Source organism: Mastacembelus armatus, chromosome 5, assembly GCF_900324485.2.
Source record: "Mastacembelus armatus chromosome 5, fMasArm1.2, whole genome shotgun sequence".
Classification (NCBI taxonomy): domain Eukaryota; kingdom Metazoa; phylum Chordata; class Actinopteri; order Synbranchiformes; family Mastacembelidae; genus Mastacembelus; species Mastacembelus armatus.
This window is the reverse complement of record NC_046637.1, coordinates 17,783,367-17,797,332: the sequence shown is the minus strand read 5'-3', so window position 1 is coordinate 17,797,332 and position 13,966 is coordinate 17,783,367. Positions and strand designations below refer to the sequence as shown.

The following is a 13,966-nucleotide window of genomic DNA, read 5'->3' as shown; positions in this document are numbered from 1 at the left end:
GCTTGTGGAAAAGTGTCTTCAGTTCCTTTAGCAGTTCACTGCCTTTGTTTGTTTTTCCATGCAACTATCTCACGGTCCACTCTCTCTACAATAGTTTGGAGGCTCAGCTTGCTGAGCTTCTCAGACCCTACGGTATCTCCACTGTCATGGACTGATAAACAGCTTCTAAGTCTTTAGACTTTCTTTGACTTCCTGTCACTATTATAACTGGCTTCCAAGGTTATACTACCACATTTAATTTTAATATGTCCCCATTTTGGAGCCATTGTATAACAATCTTAAGCCACAGTGTTTATACTGTTCGCACATTTGTATGCAGCACCATCTTCAGCTGACAGGTTCAAGTTGTTGCAAGTGCACTAGTGACTTAGCTGGTGTGTTTTACTAAATTCTTGCTAACAAAGACAGAAAAAAAAAAACTTTTGTAAAGGATTTTTTTCAAGGACTCTACCTTTAAACACAGAATAACAAAACAGACAAAGGTTTGCGTTAAAGAAATGAAGCAGCTATTTCAGAGCCATGCATTACATGCAAACTAAATGGTTCATAGATGATTTAGAACATCACAAATATGCAAATAGTCTTTGACTAAACATACAGAGCAACTTGAACCTTGCAATGATTTGTACATGAAGTTGTGAAGACTGCTATTAATTTATTATTCCTTTTTTAATAACCACAGTGTTCAAAAGGATGAATGTGTAACTTCAATACTTGACTTACATGTAACTTTTCATAGCACTAGCAGCTGCAGGTTATCAAGTTCTGCACTCTGTGTACGTGCTGCTGGAAGAATACTGAGTCACAATTTATTTATTGAAAACTGATAACTGAGCCAAAAGGGACACGGGTCTAGTTCTTCATGAGTGGCTAAACTAATTCAGACTAACATGTTGAAAGTCAGCAAACAAGTAGTTTAAGTACACTGAAAATTTTTGGCTGTCTTGAGAATTCCTCACAAGTGTCCAGCTGTGTCAGGACATTTCTTTATTATTTGTGGCCTGTTCTTATGATTTATGTCTAGAACAATGCTTTGACATCCTTTAAGGTCCTGTTCTGAGAATAGCTACAGATTTTAACTCGAGTTAACTCAGTTATTCACAGACAAATGGCCTTGGTGCTTGTGCCTTCATGCGTGTATTCTTTCACTGAAATATTTCTGGGTAAGTGTGATGATAAAAAAGGTAAGGGAAAGAATGTCTTCTGAAGGTCAGGGGTCAATAAAAAAGAAGCAGTGTGAAAGGATCATCTCAAGCTGTGTGAGCATGCAGTAGCCGGTACTGAAAAGTGCAGCCAGGGTGAACAAAAAAGGCCCAAATTCAGGAAATGTCTAAAAATATAAGTCCCTATACCAGAGAGGATGACTCGAAGGTGAGACTTTAACATCAAACAGAGCAGCCCTAATATAAGTCAGGACTATTATTAGACATGACATGCTGTGTACATGAAGTTTTAACATGTTAGCCACTGCAGCTCATTCCCTTTCAACACGGTGCATGCATTGTCCAAAGTGCTCACAACAAAAACCAAAACATAAAAGGAAACCAAACGAAGCACTGAAACAGCATGTTCAGAGTAACAACATAAAGTCAGAGGACAGCTCAGCATCAGCTGCGTCCTACTTACTTCCATATTGCTGTCTAGTGATCCTGCACTGCTGCGTCTCCCACGCTTGCCTGCCCAGAACATTTAACATGACAGATTAGACATGCCTGGTTGACCTGTAAAGGTGCATATATCACTTTGTCTAGTATGGGAGGACGCTAGGACCCTAAGGTGACAAAGGCGGCACATGACTAGCTACATAGCAACAGACTATCAGTATGGCAGAGGGAGGCGAATAAGGACTAAATTAAAGGGAAAAAAAGTAGCTGCTACAACTCCAATACAAAGCTAGTGATCACTTGGATTTCTTTACGTGTCTACATGGCAACTTGAGACCCAGAAAGACAGAGCAGAAAAAGTCTAATCTGCAAGAGATACCTCAGCAATTTAGCTTCAAGTTGTAAGATTCAAATGAGAGCGACTGAAGAATGCAAGAATTGTTGAAACCAAAGCAGCAGAGTCCAGAAAATCATAAGTATTATTCCTGAGCATGTCTCTCACCATAGTCTTTTATTTCCCATTATGTAACCAAAAACATTTTTCATCAGATGTCATTTGTAACCACATCTTTCAAACTCCTTACTGCTAGTCTCTAACACCAAGGTGAGATTACACTGATGACATCACTATAATGTCAGCGTGGTTATTTTTTTTTAGACTTCACAGATTTAATGCAGAGCCACAGGATACACACTTCTGCTGTTTGCACAGGCTGAGTAGAACACAAACCAGAATCAACTGCAAACCTTGTACATTTAATTTTAGGGATGCTGCATGATCCTTAAACAACTCTGGGAGAAAATACGGACCCCAAAAGCCTGGTATTGATTGGGCTGTACAAAGGCACCACTAAAAGGTGTTGTGTCTGCTTCAAAAAACTCTAAAAGCACTGGTTAGAAACAAACAGTTCATCACTCGAGTCATTCTTCCATGTGGCTTTGCTACACTGAGCCCAGTTCTGAGGTCATTGAGTGTGTTTGTGTGGAGAAGCTCTGCAGCATGGAGGCAACTCTCTACACCCTGCCTAAATCAGCTGCACAGCATTAATTCCTCTTACCACTAAGACGCTCAAATTGATCGCAGTGACCTACATTGCGTTGCCTCCTCCCCTGCTGTTGATATAGGATTATTAGTTGACAGCCTCTAGCAAATTAAACTACACCTGTGCCCATTAACAAGCGCACCCATCTCTGTCTGCTCCTGTGTCCATTAACAAGCGCACCCATCTCTGTCTGCTTGCTTTATTGGCTTCATGGCTCAGTGACTCTGCATTGGCAGGTCAGTTGAGTGGCTACCACACAAACTACAAGTCAGGAACAGGAACTCAGCTTCTTCCAGGTTTCCAAGTAAATGAATGTCTCATGGGAGTGAACAGTATCATGGAAGCATTCAGCTCAGGTATGCACTCTTTGTCTAGCACAAATAAGAACCCCTGATTTTACCTGCATCTGATAGGTCACGTAGGGAGCTGCTGAGGGCACTCCTCTTCAAACCTTCTCCAATGGCATAGCTGTCATCGAGGCTTGCTCGGCCCAAGTTGCCGTTTCCTGTTTCCTTCTTTAGTCCTGAGCTCTGGGACATGCTGGGCCTTACCACCCCTTTCTGTTTCTCTAGCTCAGCTATACAAAAGAAGCAAAGTTGACAGTGATCCGGACTTGCACATGTAACATTTGCATGGAAGTGAATGAGTCAGTTCATATTAAGAACTGCTAAACATTCACAAAAAAAGAAAACTTTGGCTTACATTCAATCCTGTACTTCTCCATCTCTTGGACTTCAGCAATCGATTCTCGTAAATCATCAGTAAACTTTTTGCGGTCCTGAGGATTGGGTGCATTGAAGTTAATGAGGACTTTAATGTCAGCCCCAGGAATGGCCGAGGTCAAGCGGACTCCATTTGGATAATCTGTAATGACATCAACACTTTAACCCCTGTCCACACAAAATACACAGATCACTATAGAGGTCTATGGCAATTACAGTTGTTAGACTTAAGCTGCCATTGACATATAAGTAAACTTCCAAGAAATTGCTTGTCAGATTGTTTGACAGTCTCTGAAACTTCTCTTTCCATCCCTCTGCATTTTTGAAACAAAAAGGTATAAATGTGTTACGATGACACAATGTAGTGTTTTTTAAAAGATACCAGCACCTTTAGATAAAAGCTTACACGGATGTCTCCATGGTACTTACACTGATTCTCAAAGAGCAGCACTTGCATGCCATAAAGTGAGAAGGACTGTCGAAAGCTGTAGGTCACAGAGTTCTTTTTCTTTTGGAAAATTTTGGTAACCTATGAAAAAACAAATTTTATTAAATGTGGTTTGGACTCTTGCAGTGTGTGTTCGCAGCATGCTAGAGGAATAATGTCTGTCATACCACTAGCAGATCATTAAAGAGGAAAATCTCTCTTTGGTGCAGGCCCAGCTTTTGTGGCTTGTTGGGGTCGGGCACTTCAAAAAGTCTGCAGTAACAGACCAGTCTTCGATGGGGTAGGGACAGTACCTGCACAAAATACAGCATCATTTCTGAGTTGGTCTCCTATTGCCTTACATAGGTCAATGTTCAGGCTTAGGAAAATAAAAATGTAACAGTGTTAACATCTGTTTCATAAAGAAATATTTACCAAATATTTCCATCCAACCTTAAGAGGTAGATGGAAGAAAGATTAATACTTACACAGCCCAGACCATGATGTAAAGACCCAATCTGTGGAGTAAGCAATACATAAAAGAATTGTTTTACAGGTATTAGCAAGCATATAGGGACTTTTAAATTCACTTTATGGCCAACAAGTGGACCAAGTGTCCTTCACAAAACATCTTTTCATATGTTGTTTCAGGTTGATTTCAACCTTTATAATTAGGAGATATTTAAGAACCCATGGAGTTCTGCTGATTTGTGTCACTAAAACTGAGCTCATTTGATCAAAAGGAAATCAGTGCAGTGAAGAGAAAGGTGTTTTTGAACTGAACATGCTTAAGATTGTTTGTTGTGACACTGTTTATCTTATTATTTTAGAGTTTGTCAGATGACGCTTTTCTTGGCTGGTGTTTAGGGCAAAAGACATTATATTTATTCATCACAAAGGTTTCAGGCAGTGAAGAACTCATGTCACGGGGTGAAGAAAGTATTTTCAGGTAAAGAATGGTCTTTCATTTCTTTTTTTTAGAGTGCTGGTGATGAATAAGCTCTATGACAGCTCAGAGGTACACTGGGTAATTTGGTTCTGCATATGCCAGCTACATTCAGGTTTTGAATGGAAGGGTAGATAAAAGTGTTCACACTTTACAAGCAGCAGCCCAAGGGCAAGCTCAAACTTACCGGCTTCTTTCCAACAATGAGTTTTTCCACTTTCTGAACCTGAGATACATGGTCTTCATTAGTTTTAAGCTCCCTCTTGCGAATCCTCTCATATATCCCTACCAGCATCTCTCGAGGGATGTCCTCCCCATCATCGACCCCTGTTTGAGGATGAGAGGAAAAGAGAAAGAAAAAAGGGATTGATGAGGGAGAGGGCTTGATGATTAATTCACACATTTATGTGTTGATGAACCCCTGATTTTACTTACAAACCGCTATGCTGCACATATTTCTCCAAGTACAGACAGAAATGACCTTCAGAGTTCTCTGAGGATGAATATTTCTCCTCCACTCAATACTGTACTTTAATTACTCACACTCCAACAGGCAGAGAAATGAGCTAGCCATGCCACAAAGCCTCCCTTAATACTGTCAAAATCTGTTGAGGGCAACTAAAAAGTGTGCTGCCTCAACTGCAAAGATTACTTGAACATGACTTACGAAAAATACCTTATTGACACAGACATTAATCAAGGCAAATGCATGCACAAAACAGTGATATCTCAGCAGAATATTGGATTTTGCTGGACGTGGTGAATCGAAGTACCTCGAAGATTCTTAACAAAGTCTTCCAGCTTCATCTTCCTCTCAGGCTTCACATTGGGGCTGTACATGTCTGTGTTGAGAAGGATGATGGCGAAGGCCAGGATGAAGATGGTATCGGGGTTCCTGAACTGTCGCACCACGCCAGGGTTGCAGATGCAATAGCGTTGGCTGAAAAAAGATATTGGCCACAGAAGCTGCACTCAACTGAATTTATTTTTACTACCAAATCGAAATACGTTTCCTTGGTGTTGGATTTGACTTATTGGTTCAAAAAAGCTTCAGTATGACATCTTCTCTTTATGACAAACTGCTACATTAACCTCTGGGTAGGGATATTAATGTTGATATTGATATTAATATTAAGAGCTCTATTATCTGAGCTGTAATCATATGCAGTTAAATAATGTTTTATAGCCTCAGGGCAAAAGAACAATGAGCAAGTGACGACTGTCAATACAACCTGCTTCCATCAGACAGACCATTTAACAGCTTTCTGAGTCACCATAAAGTGAGCTCATGATCATATCTGAACTGGGCTGCAGGCAGGCACCAGATGATCACTTCTCATTATCTCCCCAGTGTAACAATGACTATGGTGTGTACTGAGGCTGAAACGCCCTTGCTCGATGCTGATCAAAGTGATTTCTATGTGGAAATTGAGGGCACCTTTCTACTAGAGGTTTGGAGAAAAAATACTGATGAACAAGCAACATCCATCAGTCCTGAGGGAGGTTTGTACCAACTTTTTGAACATATTTTCTCTAAATTATTTTCCGCAATGATCTGGCTAAAAAAAAAAAAAAGCCTGTGTTTAAATGGCTTAGTAATGCTCTTCTGACCTCTCCTGAGAGTGTTGCAGTATAACTATGGCTTTTTGGCATCACCTCTATTTTAGAGGATACAGTTTTTTTTTTAGTTAGCTTGTGTTACCTGTTTAAATACATGCTGTGGTAAATGCTAGACATGACAACTTAACCCATAATGATCATTCTGCCACATAACCACTTGGTCTAATTTGGTCTAACACTCTATTATTGCACATTTTCTCCTTAAACTCCTTTAGTTTGGCCATCATTCAGTCTAAGCTGGTTTGGGGAGATGATGAAACCGTGTCATGTGTTGTGTTCCAAGCTTTGAGAGATTCTCACCTGTAAGCCTCTATCAGCCGCTCAACCTTCTGTGCTTCTCCTTGGACTCTAATATGAGCCTGGAATTTCCTGAGTGCTTCATCCAGTTCCATACTTGAGAAGTCCATTTCATCCACCACACAGCTGATGAAACACACACAGTCAGCAGTGGTAAGAAGGTTGGTTTGAATAGGAAAATATAGAATATGTCTTTTGATTATGTACATTTGTCTCATTGTGTAAGAACTCTATTTCTTTGAGGTCATTTAGTAATAATTTTTATGATAAATATAAAATACACTCAAATGGCAATCCTCACTAAATAATAAATTAATGAAAAAGGTGCATGTCTCAGATATTTTATGATCAACAGAGACAAGGTTCTGTAATGTAGAAGCACTTTTAAGACAGTGCAGCACAGAGAAGAGAAAAATAGGTCATTTTAACTGCCAGTGAAACAGCACTCAACCTTTCTTCACTGTCTGTACCTTGATCACATTTTCTGTAAGTAGTAATGTAAATCAGTTCTATTGGTCATTTGAAGAACACCACAAGCTTAAACTACACATGCACATTTGATGTATTATCACTTCATGAAACTGTAGTCACTCTCTTTTCATATCTATTTTTGGTGTCCTTATCTTGATCCTTGCTTGCTAAATGAGCATTATTATCATAGGACTGCTATTATAGAGCTTCATCTGCTTGTTGGTAGGTGGTGGGTAGGTTGTGATCGTGAGTTTATCAGAGCTTTGTTTTACTGAAAACAGCTGCCTACTGCTACTGAAAACAAGGTCGATAAGAGCGGCGAGCCTGAACTAAACAGTAAATTTACACACCCTCAAGCCAAAGCAAAGAGCAGAAATATGCTAGAAAGCTCCTTAGAACTGAGGAGAACTGTGGAGGTGGGTTCATCAAGACAAATAATCCCCTATCACATTACAAGTATAAATTGAATCCATTATTCATATACAGTTATTGATTTGGGCAGCTTTAATACATATGTTTTACTTCAAATTAAATATTGTGATCTTGACAGTTTCACCTAAAAAGAGATCTCTAGCACTTTATTCACCTATAAAAAGAGGACTGTGACTCAGCTGTACTCAGTTCTGATACCTTGATACCTTGTCAGGATTTATAGACATTTTCTCAAGGAGCCTGTCAAACTGATGCTGAAAGACCTTTTTCTGTCCTTATCCTCCATTGAATCTCAATGGGCACTGATAGAGCTGGTGATAGAGCTGGTGTTCAAGTGTGATTCAGATAAGTCTGTCCGGTCTAAAGCATAAAGCAGAGGCACTATTTCAATGAACCAAAGAAACACTTAGACTTAGAAAATAGAAGATCTTTATTTCCCTTCCTTATTAAAAGGACTAAGTAATATAAACTGAATCCATATGTTTATCTGAATGATGTATATCAATTTCCTGAGTGGATCCTATTTCTGTTTATTATCTGGATGTAACTTGAGTCATTATATAGTACTAAGAAACTCCACTGTCTGAATGAAGGTAGATTGCAAACTGGGAACCTTATTTGCAACTAAATGGTGATTTATATTTATGTTCCTGGGAGGCAGGAACATAAATAAAAAATAAAATTGTGTGCACTGACATAGTAAGTAGAATCCAAAGTCTGTTTAAAGAAATGTTTTCAGGGTGATCCATGTGTACCTCCATCTGATCCACATACAAGCAGATATGAAGTGCTACAAACTCACTCAAGGACATCTCGGTTGAACTGTTTCTGTCTGTTACCCAGGAACTCGCCAATCATCTGCCTACTCAAACCCTTCCTCTGAAGCAGGAAATGGGCCACACCCACTGGAGTGTCTGGAACAAAGTTTCGCTCTATCAGATACTGGATGCCTTTTTCTGGTTTCCTGGAGGCACAGGAGAGGGTAGAGAGAAAGAGACAGGGATAGAGACAAAAAAGGAACAAGTGAGGACACAATCCAAATCTGTGATTATCCTACTGTACGTCTGCCCCTGGTTAACTGTGTGTCAGATAAGGGACAGGCTTTAGGGAGACAGGGAGGGAGGTGATGGAATAGGATGAGGGTTGAAAGTGGGGAGGAGGGAGCTACTTTTCGCTGCAGTGTTGATCACAAATGATTAAAAGGAACTTAATGACTGGTTCTGAAAGAAACCAAATCCACAATCATCTATGATTAAAGGGAATCTCACAGGCTCAGTTGAAGATGAAGTGGGGCAGAATGACTCCCTGGCTCATTTGCACCTTAAGTAGAACAGGCAGAGGGTTGTTTCTCATTCAACATCACTGTATATTTATCATACTGAAGTTTTTATCTTGGACTCTTCAAAAACATTCTGTGATATCTGATCCAATTTTCATAACTTTTTCCATCATGGGTTGTTGAGGTATTATGTGACTGCAATTTCTGAGGGAAGAAGTAGAGGCAATCTAACAGATTGTGTGTGTTGATTGATTTACTAATGCAGGGTTGTCAAACTAACCCTGACCTTGCAGCCTCTGATTGGCTGCATACCCCTGATCCAGGTAAAAAGCAGTGGGTGGGGCAGGGATAGTTGGAAAACAAGCAGGGCAGTAGCCATTGAGTACTGGAGTTTGGCACTTGTGTGCTAATAGAGCATGTGTAGGGGACTATACATACTTGTTAAAGAGGTTTAGGCCAATGCGGTAGTGCCTCTTGCGGATGATGTCATTGCTGAAAGCAGGTGAGTCCCAGCTGTTGCGCGTCTCTTTGTGGTATGTTTGCTTGCTAAGTGTCTGCTCCCGCAGGCTATCTCTAGATGAAGACTCAGAGCTGCAGTTGATGGTGTCATTGGAGTTAGATGTGCTGTTGATGCTGTCGTTGTCACCATCAGAGAAATCGGACTCTGACTTGCTTTGTCTGTTTGCAGTGCCATTGAGGGCCAGGTGGGGCTCAAGTTGTCGTGCCCGATGACGAGAAGTGTCTTCTTCTCTGGAAGGTCCACGGGGTGGCAGGCTGTGACTGATGTGTTTGGGGCTGCTCTGCTGGTTGCTGAGGCTCCGGTCGTAGGCATTCTGTCTCTTTAAAGAGCTGCGATCAGAACGATCACTCAGTTCCACCGAGCTATCGCTGGGTGGCTCAATGGTCAGCAAGGGTAGGTGGTCTACCCGCAAGCGCTGCTCTTGGCATTCCAAGGAAGGTGTACTGCGACAGCTAGTGTCAGTGTCCCCTTTCTCATCTTTATGAGCCAGTGACCAGTAGTCCTGGGAAGTGTTGAGGGAGCGCTGACGCAAGTCTGATTCTGTGCTAGAGGGCCGGTCTACAGACTGAGACAGAGGCAGGGGTGGTGACAATTCCTCTTCATCAATGTAAAGAGTCACGTCACTGTAAGAGGCTGTCATCTCATCCAGTTTGCGGTGTTCTGAGGCACTGTGGGAGGGTTTCACCTGGCAGCTGACCTCCCTGTCCATATCCTGATGGCCTCTCCCTGGTTCTGACTGGCTGTCATCACCATGCAGACTGCGACAGTTTAAAGCATCATCTATGGACTCAGCTAGAGATTTGACCTGCCTGGAGAATGCATCTTCTAATTCTGTGATAGCATCTGTAAAGTCACTTTGTGTTGTAGGGGTTTTGGCTTGCACACCCATTTCCCCACCATGTTCTGACTGCACGAGTGCACCAATTTTTGTGCCATCATCTGTTAGTGAGACCTGCTTTCCCTCAAAGTAGGAGCTGTGGACTTTTTCAGGTCCTTCAAAGGAAAACTGCATCCTCATATTGGATAGGACAATTCGTCTGGACATACGGTTCTCAGACATAGAACTTCTAAGACGCTCAAAGTTCTTGTTCATCTGGTATTGGCGGAAGGCTGTCTGGATGGTACGAGCTGCATGGCGGGTTATGAAACGCCCACCATATTTACGCTCTAGCATCTCCACCTGTAAGAAGACAAGGAAGGGTTTTGTTGTAAAAATCTCAGAAACACCAATAAACTAAATAGCCTCATAGTCCTATGGTGATCAAACATTTGAAATATACTCTAGAATGGGGCAGCTGGTAATAGTCATCACTCTCATCCACCCACCCCAACATAATGGAAGGTACTGTATTTTGAATGTATAGGACAACAGTTTAAGTGAGAGTTTCAATATCTGAGCATTACACGCTAACATTCCTGTAGCCTTTAAAGGTGGATGTAAGGAATTAAAGCACATGATATTCATTGAAACCCATGTTTAATAGGCTGCTCTTTCTGTAAAGAGGAACATTACAAGTATTTACAATTTTTTCAAGCCTACAATGGATAAGATGTTGCAGCTCAGAAGATGTGTATTTTGAGATTCACATAAATGCTTCATCTCAAAATAACTGGAAGAAACCCTACTGTCACCTTGCTACAGAAGTAGGACTATTACATTTGAAACATGGATTAGACAGCATGAAGTAGCTGGGCCCTAAAAACAATGGAACCTAAGGTTCATTATAATGAAGTAGACCCCCCGGGAAGATAGATAATGCTGAATTGAGATGGGAACCCATTTTGTCTGTATATTAACCTAAAATAGATCATTACACCAACATGAAATACCTATAATTAGGAAAGTGTCCAGGGCTATATTATATTAGCTTCCTTTTACACACCTTTTCCACCTATTGATTCATAGTGTGAAATGACAACAATCATGTTTCCCTGCTCCATGTGAGGGCCAAGCAGGACGCTGGATTTAAACATCCCACAGGATCATGGACTTTGACAGTGAGTTTCACCACAATTTCCCACATCTGTCACTGCTTATCAACAGCAGTGTCCTTACCAGGCAGACACAGCTTTATGGCAACAAGGCCAAGACTTGTTTTTCCCCATTTGATATTATATTACCTAAAGGTCATTACATTACTTGTTACTACAAGATCAATCTTCTCATAGCCCCTCTCACCTGCTTGTCCTGTAGGTCTGATGAGAGCTCATAGCTCTCTGAAAGTGAACGGGAGCGCTTGATGGCCTCTTCCTCTGCCTGCTTGCGGAGGATGGACTGGGAATGCTGGAGCTTGGGCCGGCGGGGCCGTGGGTGGCCGGGCAGTAAGATGTGCCCGTATAGCTGGCTGTCCAGATGGTCGGGGCCCAGCCCACCGCTGTGACTCACTGGGATGCAACTGTAGCCACTGCTGGGGTCCACAGAAGCACCCACCTCACTGCTTGAAGCATCACCTTCCACACTGCAACACAAGGAGATGCACATAGCATACTGGGTTAATCTACTGAGTCATTCGACTGAGAGCATGCATTGCTCTGTGTTCTCTGGAAAAACTGAACTTTGATACTGCTGGCGGGGTATAAATATGAGTGAGAGAGTAATGCAGAAAATACCAAAGTGGCTGAACCACTCGGTTTTGATTAGAAGTAAGGGTGACTATGACTATAACTAGTGGCTATGATTCACTTAGACATACCAGTGAAGTATAAAAGCTCTACAAACACTGAAATCATTAATCCTTAATCAGCAGCTCAGTGCTTTAGCAAAAACAAAATCAGCACAAATTCTAACCTGGACAGTTGAATGGATAATCCCTGGTAGTAATGAGAAACAACAGGCTGTGACACACCACACTGCAGCACCTAAATCACACAGGTCTGTTCACTTCCTCCACACCTCTTAGACTGTTGTGATCAGCTGAGAAGGGTAAAGTACAGTCTGCTAGGGTGCATGCAACAGCTCTGTAACTACCACTTTGAGAAATTAAAGTTATTTTTATGGGAAGAAAAGCAAGTAACTTTATCTCACTACTGAAGGTTTGAGTTTAAGAAGTGAAGCTGTTGTCTTTCTAAAAGACACAACTGGGTGCAAATATAAGTAGCCTTAAAATGCATTTTATACTGTACATTTGAATTAAATGCGTAGGAAGCCAGCTTGGCAGAGAAAGAGGAACTGCTGAAAAAAGGGGCATCTGAAATTAAACAGAAATTAATACATATTTTGCACAGTCAAAGCAATTACATCCTACTGATAGCTGTGAATATTTCATTAAACTGTACAGATTACTTCTACACACAACACTTCACACCCAAAACATCCACTGTGGGTGTCATGCATATAACTCTGCAGATGAGATGCGAGATCATGGGAGAATCACTGCAGTCAATTATCACATTTATTCTGTTGTACTGTTCACTTCAAATAGTATTTCAATGACTTGCATATAATTGCATGACTCAGAGGAGAACAATGAAAAAGAAAGGGCAAAATTGAAACCACATATACTGAGCTTTAATCATGTTTAGTCCTGGATATGAGTCAAGTAAAATCTTGGATCTGACAATTCATATATGCAAAAATACTGCAAAACTGCCCTCTACAGCCGGATGCCAAACACTACACGGAACGTGGTTTGTACGATTAGTATGATAATATACACTCTAGATCCCTCATGAATTAGTTGTACACAGCAGTAGTTTGCAAAATCACCATCACAAAGCAGAAACGATGCCTACAATTCATCATACAAGGACAGAAATGAGGTAACTCCCCTATGGACCCAGACGCTTTAAAACAACTAATTTCCTGAATTTCATCTTGCCATGAGTGAATTGTGAGATTTTCAGTCGTGAAGCAACTTTTTAGCAGTTTGTTTGTCATCAACTGATGGATGAAATTGAAAACCATTTTTAAAGACAGCTCACTACATGACCTTGTCAAATCCCAAATCACTGCGGAAAGATGTGTCAAGGCTAGATAATAAAATCTAAAATAAAACCCATAATGGGAAATAGATTTTATGTCTAGAAAGGGTTCAAAGCAGTGAAAGTAAAATGAGTAGTAATAAATAATGTCTGTCATTATGACTGTACAAATCACCTCATAGTCAGTGATATCATTCATGTACAGTGGAGTTTCAGTGAGAAAAATAATGATACAAAGATTGGTGGGAATGAGAGAATTTGAGAGACCATTATCTAGGCCAGTGTTTCTAAGCTGCAGTTCACCTGTGGTCCCACTATAAGACAAACATCAAGGGTCCTGAGATGACTAATGTGATATGCTAGAAGAAGACAGTGGGTCCTGTGAAAATACTGGGTCCAGTTCAAACGAGATTTTAGCAGAGAAATACACATACTCTGCCTGGGACAAGTGCTTTGTTTTGGTTACATTGGTACAGGGAAAAAGTGGAGTAGTCTAAATCTGTGGTAGCCAAACTTTTGACTTTCAGGCTCCCAGGCAAGCAAAACAACAGCATTTGTTTAAAAGTTTAAAACAGTATACAAGGACTCTAAGACGTCTGTGAATTATTACAGGATAGGCACAACAGGTGCTTTTAACACAAAGCTTTTTTAAGGAATAGTTTAATATTTTGGGGAATATATTTT

At 40.8% G+C, this 13,966-nt stretch overlaps 1 protein-coding gene across 4 annotated transcripts in view; it reads right to left on the bottom strand.

Annotated features, from left to right (window-relative positions):
* The window catches only part of iqsec1b (IQ motif and Sec7 domain ArfGEF 1b), a 173,308-nt gene that overhangs the window by 5,121 nt on the left and 154,221 nt on the right, over positions 1 to 13,966 (bottom strand). For 3 of the 4 annotated variants that reach the window (XM_026306134.2, XM_026306136.2, XM_026306135.2), the window contains 12 exons: positions 11,541 to 11,820; positions 9,280 to 10,541; positions 8,365 to 8,526; positions 6,663 to 6,785; positions 5,516 to 5,682; positions 4,930 to 5,069; positions 4,285 to 4,314; positions 3,985 to 4,110; positions 3,799 to 3,898; positions 3,350 to 3,511; positions 3,048 to 3,224; positions 1,627 to 1,676 (listed from right to left, as the gene is read on the bottom strand). In XM_026306134.2, coding sequence (XP_026161919.1) covers positions 1,627 to 1,676; positions 3,048 to 3,224; positions 3,350 to 3,511; positions 3,799 to 3,898; positions 3,985 to 4,110; positions 4,285 to 4,314; positions 4,930 to 5,069; positions 5,516 to 5,682; positions 6,663 to 6,785; positions 8,365 to 8,526; positions 9,280 to 10,541; positions 11,541 to 11,820 — 2,779 coding nt within the window. The remainder of the gene's footprint in view (positions 1 to 1,626; positions 1,677 to 3,047; positions 3,225 to 3,349; positions 3,512 to 3,798; positions 3,899 to 3,984; positions 4,111 to 4,284; positions 4,315 to 4,929; positions 5,070 to 5,515; positions 5,683 to 6,662; positions 6,786 to 8,364; positions 8,527 to 9,279; positions 10,542 to 11,540; positions 11,821 to 13,966) is intronic. The other variant, XM_026306137.2, reaches the window with a different exon arrangement.